Here is a 9,528-nt window from a genome sequence, read left to right on the forward strand (position 1 = left end):
GCTCTCTTCTCCCCCCCCCGCCTGTCTCTCACCCATTGACTCCTCAGTCTACATTTTCACTGACTACCTGTCTTGTATACATACCAGACCAGCCTCTGGCTTCTTTACTTTTCATTCCATCCAGGAAGAGCACACACCAACTGCTGAAACTTCCTCAGCCTGATGAAGGGTTTTTGAACCCGAAAGCTTACTTGCTTAATAATTGTTTTCCATTTATTTAAGTTGGTCTAATAAAAGATATCAGAGTCACACAAAGAACCTTGTCTGCCTAGTAAAAGTAGGACACTGAGTACAGTCTTGGCATTTGCAGTGGTGCAGCTACATTGTTGTAACTGCACTAGCAGCCAAAAATCATGGTATGGACCAGGCCGCAATTAATGCATGTTGATGCTCTCTTCCATGTGTCCATTAGCTGTATTAAGAACATAACATACAGTTTCTCATGGCACAGTGTTAGGAGAAGAGGAGAGGGGATTAATTTATTTGGGGCAAAAGAGAAGCTAAGAGGATGAGGGCTTCTTTCCTTTAGTGGTTGGGCATGTGACAAGTGCTGTTGATTCAGAAATTGTTAATGGGTTAATGAAGCTGAACAATGCAGAAATAGCCATAATCATTTTTTTTTTCAAATTTTATTCCATCTATCTCCATGTAGATCATTCAGTGCCTCCAAGCAAAAAACAAGAAGAAATTAAAGATACAGGGAAAGAAGAGCAAAAGGCTAGCCAAGAATCTCCTTAAGGCATCTGAGAACCGAAACAACCTTTCCCTCTGGAAACTGTATGCCTACCTGGAGTGGCTGCTTGGCAACACAGATGACGCTAGAAAAGTGTTTGATGCAGCTCTTTGCATGGCACGAACTGAAGGGATGAGAGATTCCCAACTCTGTAATTTGAGTCTTCTTTATGCTCAACTGGAAGTTGAGCTGCTGGAAAGTCTAGAAGGAATGGCCATGTCACGTGCTGTTCATATATTAACCAAACTGGTTGAAAGTGGACCATATGTACCATATAGTGGACAAGCATTATCTGTGAACATCTTGAAAGCTCGAAAGATATACGAGCATGCACTACAAGACTATTTAAGTATAACACCAATTTCTAGCCAGGGTCAAGCCAACAGTTGTAGCCAAATGGTTAGTTTGGTTGGTTGCTATGCACTCTTTCAGTATTTAACTGTTGGAATCGATGCTGCTGTACTAATATATAAACAGATTTCTGAAAAACTGAAAGGTCTTGGTCTGCAGAAATGTGAACGTGTTGGAGAAAATCTTGGCATTCAGAATTTCGCCACTCCTCTTGAGGCTGTCACAATGATGCACACAAATTTACTCCAATATCACATGAAAATTAGCGTTTACCCTTTGAATCCTCTGCGAGAGGTACTAACGGAGGCTTTGAAGCTGTATCCTAGCAACCAGGCTCTTTGGAGGTCATATATCCAAATCCAAAGGAAGTCTCACAATGCTAGCAAAGCACGAAGATTTTTTCATGCTGTCACAAGATCCACAGAGTCCCTAGAGCCATGGCTATTTGCAATTCAAGCAGAGGAAATGAGAAAAAAGCTTGTGGAGAATGTCCAGAGGTAATAATATCTTACAACTTCTGAGAGAAGTAATACTCTCTGGCTTCCTCTGTAGCTATCAAATCACTTTACAAAGGAGCCTGGGTACTTGTATTATGTTTATTGTATAGATGGGGAAACTAACTGGTTTTGTTCAAGACCAGCCATTGAAGCAGCTGCAGAGTTATGAATAGAAGGTGGGTCTCCTGCTTATCGTCCCATTCTCTTTCCTCAAGGTCTTGCTGCACTAGTGACAGTGATGCCCATGAGCTGTGCCTTGTCAGTATAATGCAGTCATAGATTGTAATGAAAATCCTGCGGGCCACAAAATGTATAGGGAGCCAGGCATATTGTAATTTATGATTCGCTCTTGGCTACAGCCTGACACTGTTAGACTTTAACTATTGATATTTGAACATGATTCTAAAATGCTTGATGACAAATTATCATAAATACTTAAATTAATCTTTAGTAACTGATTTTAAATGTGAAAATAGCCCATTCTTTATTTAGCTATTGCAGCACAAATATGCAGATACCTAATTAATCATGTATAAAATATTACAGATATTTCTGAGAAACTGTGTAGAATCTTTTATGAATATTGTGAGTGGCTTAGTGTCCCTGTTGAGTTCTGTATTGGTGCCTGGCAGAATGCATGTGGTTAATTTTATAGTAGGCTGTAAGAGCTTGTTAATGAGCTAAATGGAAAAAGTAAGGCAAAGGTTCAGATAAATCGGCTTCAGACGTACTTTCAGAGGATTAAAGATGATAGTGCCTGACTCCATCAAGGGTAAAATGGGATATTCTTTCCCAAGGCTAAGCCTGCTATCAAAGGAAACTTTGTTGGGATTCATTCTTGGGACTGTAGTGACAGTTGACAGAAGGTGAAAACAGCAGTGTTTCTTTAAATGGCCAAAATATTTTATCTCTAACCACTGATGGCTTTGCACTTTGTTTTTCCTATGAAAATTCAGAATGGTTAATTTATTCATTCTTTAGTTTGTTGCTGGGTAGAGCACAGCATGTACATTAGACAATTTAAATGTGTTGCCCAGTCTTGAGAGTATTTGATTTTTGTTTAAGTTAAAAACTATTGGCCTTTTTTATTTTGCTCTGTTTATTTAGTTCTATACAGAGGCTAAAATGTTAGAAAAATAGCACTATAACACGTTTGAAGACTAGTGTCTTCAGATTATGTTCTCGTCAGAAAGAATGACCCAGAAGGAATTACTTTCTCAGCTCTGCATTATTTAGTAGTATAAGTTCTTCAGTTTGCCAGAGATCATTTCCACAAGTAAAAATAAATACTTCATTGACCTTTTTTTAACTTATTTATGTTTTAAAAATTACTAACTGGATAAGCAGATACTCCATTCTAGTTTCCTCACTGAGATTTTGTATTCACAAAAAGAATTAAGTGTTTCTCCTATAATACATTTGTGTTGTTTTGTGGGGAAGATCGACAGGGAAATAACTGCTTTCTTCATCAGAACACAGTTGTTCAGCTGATGTCTGTATTGTCTGCTTTTCTGTTTCAGGGCAAATATTGGAGAAATATATTCAACCATTCCCGAAACTGGATTAACAAATCGGATCATAGCTTTATTTGATCATGCAGTTCAGAGTGAAAATGGTGCCCATTGTCCATTGCTGTGGAGAATGTATTTGAACTTTCTGGTGAGATGAGACCAGACTTTATGTTGTTATATTTACTGTATTTGGAATTGCTGATTTAATACTGGGCACCAGGTTGGGTTTGGTAATATCTTAGCAGCATACAGCATGTACAGACATCTGTTCTCTCAGGAGAAACTCTCCTGGTTAGTGATTTAACCCTGGCTGTTCCCTGGTTATTTTTCTCCTGAAGCAGCCATTTTTACTCTGAGAGAAAAAGTCTGAACATCTGTATGCTCGTGGTTTCTCTTGGGAAAACAGTGACTTCACATAGCAGTGGTCATCATGTGGTAAACACGTCTTAAGCATCCAGGAATGGATAAATATTTACTTGCTTACTCTTAATCTATACTTCTCATTATTAATTATACTACCTAATTATTCCTCATTCCCTTCCATAGTAGGCTTTATAACCATATTAAGGTTTCCTTTGTTCAAGAATATGGAATCCCAGAAAGACTATCAGTGGGTGAATGAAAAGTAGAGGAAAAATATACTGTATCTGAAAAATTTAAAGTAGATAGTCTTTTGTTATAAGGATATTGGGGCAGATAGAGAAGACAGAAAGCAAATAGAGACTTTTATACACAATTCAACTTTGTTCAGTTTAAACCGGGGGGGCCAGATCCAGCCTGTAGAGCCCTAAGATCTGACCCGTAGATCTTGGACTGACCCATGGAGCATGTGCTGGCCCTGGCCCTGCCCCTGATTGCAGTGGACCAGCCGTGCACTCTGGCTCTGGGGCCAGCTCATAGGGCCAGCACATGGTTTGGTGCAGGCAGTGTATGCAGTATGCGCCCCATGCTGGCCCCATGTGCCACATGTAGCACGAGCCCCCGTACTGCTGTGAGGCACATATGGCTTGAACCTGACACGCATGCTGCATGTGGCACAGGAAGCTGATCCAGGGTGTTTGCTGCATGAGCTGCCCATGCTGGACTGGCCCTGTATGCTGGCCCCACGACCCTCATCCAACCTATGGGGCTGGATGAGCTTGACACCCCTGTTTTAGACAATACAGTGGATGAGAGTCCTCTAATGACTTAGATTTAACTGCAACTGCTTGACTGGGTATCGGATGTGCTTATTCTGGTTATTTCTTTGGTATTGTTGAATTTTATGTGGGCAGAGTCAAAATGGATATGTATTCTAAGGCAGCCACAGTGGGCTGGGAAATCCATTCTATAGATCATTCAGAAAGGGAAAATATTTGAGTGTATCTTTTATTGTGAAGTTAATATTCAGTCTGCTCTATATAAGTATCTGTTTGGCATTTAGATCACTTATGTCTGGATTATGAGTGACAGGGACAGAGCCTTGGTGTATTTGTTTGTGGGTGAATTGCTAGTGGTAGAATAAGAAACTGCAAACATTGGAACTGTCTGATCTGCTCTCCTCAAATATTTTCTTCGTTACTGTTCCTTCCCACCAGAGTTACAGCCTTTCTCTCACCCTCTTTCCCCCCATCTCTCCCCAACCCTTCTGGCTCCTCTCCCCTTAGGTGGTATCCAGGGCATGTACCCTACTTGTCCATCCCACATTATACTACTGCCTGGTATTCTATATTGTTTCCCTTTACAACATTATGAAACATGAGCCATACTGTGGAAGGGGAAGCAAGGTACCTGGCACAATATTAAATAAGAAATATACCGTAAGGAAATTGACATTTTAAGTGGAATAAAAACAGTAGGCTGGGGAAAAAACAGTAGCCTGGTATCAATCAGAAGTGCACAGATAATTAGAGGAGGAAACGGACAAAGTGAGAAGTGCAGGTGGTGTGGAGAGACTAACAAGATTTCACTTGGTGAAGAAAAAGCTGGGTTACTAAAAGAGAAAACATGTAATAAGCTGTATATTTGGCAGCTTGCCATGAAACATTAGCTGCTTTTCCCTTTGAAATTTTGTCGTGAAAATGTTAACGCACAGATATTTGTAGAAGTTATACTAAATAACAATATCCAAAAAGGTCAATAAAAAGTAGCTGTGTTGTTTACTGGTCTGTATCTTAACTTAAAAATGCATAAAGTCAACTCCATAAGCAGTGCAAGACAGCCAGACCTGGTACACCTCTTTTAACATGACTGGAAAAAGAACAGATGCATGAAAGCACGAATAATTCTTAGAATTTGTCTAAAGTGGAACCTTTTCTACCACATTATACATCCTGTTAGTGTCTTGAAAAGCCACACTCATAGAAGTGCTAGTAGGAAAAATAAATAATGCCCCTTGTACGTAAGAAGACATCTTGTCCAGGACTCTTAATCTTTTACAACCATAACATTAGCTCATAAAAGAATCATTTAATGTTTTTTTGGATATATAGCAGCCTACAGCTAAATTGAATCACCATTGTATTGTACAAGCTGAGAGATTTATTTTCACATAAATGCAAAAGCAAAAATCTTCCAAGCACATTTGCCATTGTCAGTAACTTAATTTTCACCAAGGTGAGAAGGCAGATATCATAGAAGAATAAAACACAAAAATTGTTTTCCCTAGCATCAACAGCCCTGAAAAGTTTCTTCAGAGTGGCAAAAGCATGCAGCACTATATATAGATAATAACCACTTACGTGAAGTCATGACTGCCATGTTTTAATGTCTGGCCAAAAGCTGGTAGATCTTGCCACCATTTATTATGATGTATTTTTAGATACTTGATCTTAAATATTTTGGACAAAGTCCATCTCCATCTTGTTATGTATATTTTTTAATCAGTAATCCCTTTCCCCTAAAATCGCGTTATTCCTCAGGAAATTATTAGACAGTGAAACGGAGAATTCTTTGAAGAACCAGAGGAGACGTACGTTTTAGTGCTTAGTTCTGAGAGAGGGTTCTGCTAAGCAAAATGTGTTTTTGTTCAGCAATGGAAAATAATTTTATCATGAAATACCAAGGATTCAGTGAAGCCAAAGAGGTACAAGTATTTACAAGTAATGTTTCACCATGTAACAAAGTAGTCCTGCACTTAGCAAGGAGTGCTGCTGATTTTAGTCCCAATATTAATGCGGTGAGACCAAGAAAAAACATGAAGTCACTTGCTTTTGAAGAATCTCCTCTTCCCAGAACACTGCAAGGTATTTCAGAACTGTTGTTCTGCATGAAGACACTGCTCAGGTCAGGCTTGCCATAGAATTGCCTTCACATGAGCTCTTTTTAAACCTGTCCAATTAAAAGATTTCTTTTGGTAGAAATCATTAAAATCTTTACCCGTTTAATCCTCCTGATTTAAAGCTCATTATAGCTGGAATGTTCTGTCCTTGCTTCAGTCATCAGAAATCCCAGCTGGCACTTGTGGGAAGAAGATTTTACTACTTTCAGGTATATACTAACTCAATTATGGAGATTTATGGAGATACAAGGAGGCAGGTGTCCAAAAGGCCTCACCCATCTTTCCTTTTGTATATTTAATTTTTATGTGCACAATTACTTGGACACAATTTTTGTGCCATATTGTGCATTGTATACAGGTGAAAAAACATATGCATACAAACCTTTTTATAGAATAAAATGTTTTATGCTTGTAAATGTTACTTACATACAGTAACGTTTTATATATACTACAACTGCATGCACAAATGGAGAGCAGTTTTTCTGAAAATTTGCCAGTGGAGGAACTATGGAAATGAAATGACTAGGTATTTATAACTCTTTAAGGAGAAAGCAGAGCCACAATCTCCTGAACCAAGAGATTTATAGCCAAAGTTAGTGTAGCTCAGATGATAGTATACTTGCTTCAGAATTGTGGGTTTCAGTTCTGCACTCTGATTTGTGCTCTTGTTCAGTCATGTCATTTAGTACTAGACTGATGCTGTTTTTCAAGTGAAATGTTAAACAGGATCTTTTTGCCGGTCATTGCTCCTCTGCTGCTTGCAAGTTATGAAAAGTCACCGTGTAACTTCTAAAGGTATTGCTTGTATTACAGAGTCTACTGTCAGTGTACGACACTAAATTACATGGCTGGTACAGTGATTGGTCATAAGGACTCTTCACCGAGAAAACTATTGATGTGAACTTTTTAATGGTAGCTTTTCTGCCTCAAGGAAAGTAAAAATTGCAGATGATAATTTTTATAGCTTCAGGACCCACAATTTATTTGAAATATGGTTTTTTATCCTCTCACAGGTTTCTCTAGGAAATAAAGAAAGAAGCAAAGGAGTATTTTATAAAGCCATTCAAAACTGTCCTTGGGCAAAGGTAGGTTAAAAAATTAAACCAGTCATAAAGAATGATGTTTTTTTAGAAATAGAATATTGGAGAAGCTTTGAATATAAGTTGTCCTGTTACTACGTGTGTGGAAATGAAATCAAAATTAGGAGGAGCTTTACTGTGAAAAGGTTTCCAAGGTTAACTGCAAATGAGAAATGAATTTTCAGGGCAAATAAGCGGAAAAAAAAAAAAAAAGAGAGAAATGAAATTTTTCTTCTATGTAGCCCTGGAGTGATATTGCCTTGAATGCTGTAATCACTTCAGTAGGAGACATATATAGATGAAATAAAGGGAATTCAGAGACTAGAAAAAACAAATTAGGGAGCACCTGCAACTCTCACCCACTGTTGATAGGAGATCCAACAATCTTCAGCCCCTCTACTTGGTTGTAGGTCGATGTGGAATGATATCGTTAGTCATTCATAGTCCATAGTCTTGTCACTACAGGAATGCTAATCCCATCTTTACTTTCTGTAGTAATATTCCTTGTTGGCTGTATGTACTAGATGGGTGTTTCTCTTTGTCCAGTTTTTTTCCTGCTATAACAGAAGAATGTCAGAATGAATGTTCATTTTAAATTTGTTCTCACAGGTGCTGTATATGGATGCGGTAGAATATCTTTCAGATCAGCTGCAAGAGATGCTTGACTTAATGATTGAAAAAGAATTAAGAGTCCGGGTGCCAATAGAAGAGCTGGAGCTGCTACTAGAAGTTTAAAATAAATTTGTGCAACAGTGAAACACATGGGAAAGATGTGAGAGGCCAGTTCGAACCTGGGTCTTTAATATACTATGCACATACTTGTTCACTAAGAATAATTACCTAAACTTTTGCTGCTGCTGTGCAGTAATCCTGCTGTAAGTATCTTGTGGTGCTCTTTGTTGCATATGTAAAAACTTCTGTTTTTCTGCACAGTGCAGTGGCATCCAGAAAATGAGACTCTATTGAGACCTAATTTGCTGTTGGGGTTCTTCTGCATTGCTTACATTACTGTTTAAAATGACATTTCCCAGAATTCAGTAGTCACTGCATGCCTACTGCAGCTTGCCAGGGAACACAGGAAGTAACATCTGCCGTACATGTCTTTTACAATCTGCTGCAGTCAACAAGCTAAATAGCAACATGATGTGCATGTATATAAGATCCACATACAGTACAGTAAAGGCTGTATTAACCAGCATTTTAGTAACCAGTACACTCGGCTAACTGGAATTTTTGGCTAGCTAGATGCGGCGGGGGGGAGCTCATGTGGCAGTCGCCACCACCACTCAAACAACAATTAGCTGAAACTTTGATGAAACAGTTTTGGATTTGCATTTGTGCATGTTGATAAATGACTGTTCCAATGTAAATATTCATGAAAAATATATTGGACATTTTTTAATTTGGTTGGGCCTTGGATTCTTTTTGATTCTTAAGGTACCTTTGATGGAAAAATACATACAATTTCACTATTATTACATATCACTTTTTTAACAGTTTCTTAAAAATACATAAGCTATTTTAATTATCTTGCCTCATTGGCCACATACACATATCGTGTAATCATGTATGTTCACGGACATAATGGTCTGTTCTGTTTTAAGATGCTTATCTCTAAGGTGAATAGTCAAGTTAAGACTGTGTGGTTGTTTGATAGTAGCTCTTATCCAAGGATAACAATGTGCTTTACAGACTGACACAAATTGTTGCTACATTCAGTATTAACAATAGTGCAACATACATATTTGTTTAGGATGGGAAATAAAAAAGCAAACTTATTTCACGTGAATGTGAATAGGGAATTTAGGTAGATGGAAAGAGCTAAATAATGAAAAGATGCTGAGTTTAACATCCTTAAGACTGCCAGTGGTCAGGATCTGTGTTTTCATCTTGTTGTCTGCATGTATTTACTGAACAGAGTTGTACACAATGATAAAACTACTTAAAACCACTTCCTCGATCTTACTTAATATCTTCCTGCTTTGCAGGCAGATTGGACCTCTTAGCCATAGCACTGCAGTACTAGGTCACATGCAACTGACTGCTACAAGTTCTATAACCCCCAGCCCTTTCAATGCAGTTGCTTTCTGGGATACTG

The 9,528-nt window shown here is 38.3% G+C and overlaps 1 protein-coding gene across 1 annotated transcript in view; it reads left to right on the forward strand.

Annotated features, from left to right (window-relative positions):
- The window catches only part of NRDE2 (NRDE-2, necessary for RNA interference, domain containing), a 59,869-nt gene extending 51,039 nt beyond the window's left edge, over positions 1-8,830 (forward strand). The window contains exons 12-15 of the mRNA XM_019518665.1: positions 653-1,581; positions 3,102-3,240; positions 7,365-7,436; positions 8,040-8,830. Coding sequence (XP_019374210.1) covers positions 653-1,581; positions 3,102-3,240; positions 7,365-7,436; positions 8,040-8,165 — 1,266 coding nt within the window. The 3' untranslated portion in view covers positions 8,166-8,830. The remainder of the gene's footprint in view (positions 1-652; positions 1,582-3,101; positions 3,241-7,364; positions 7,437-8,039) is intronic.
- Positions 8,831-9,528: the final 698 nt, after the last annotated feature.

The sequence above is a fragment of the Gavialis gangeticus genome, unplaced genomic scaffold (assembly GCF_001723915.1).
Source record: "Gavialis gangeticus isolate Ggan-Ray unplaced genomic scaffold, GavGan_comp1, whole genome shotgun sequence".
Lineage (NCBI taxonomy): Eukaryota > Metazoa > Chordata > Crocodylia > Gavialidae > Gavialis > Gavialis gangeticus.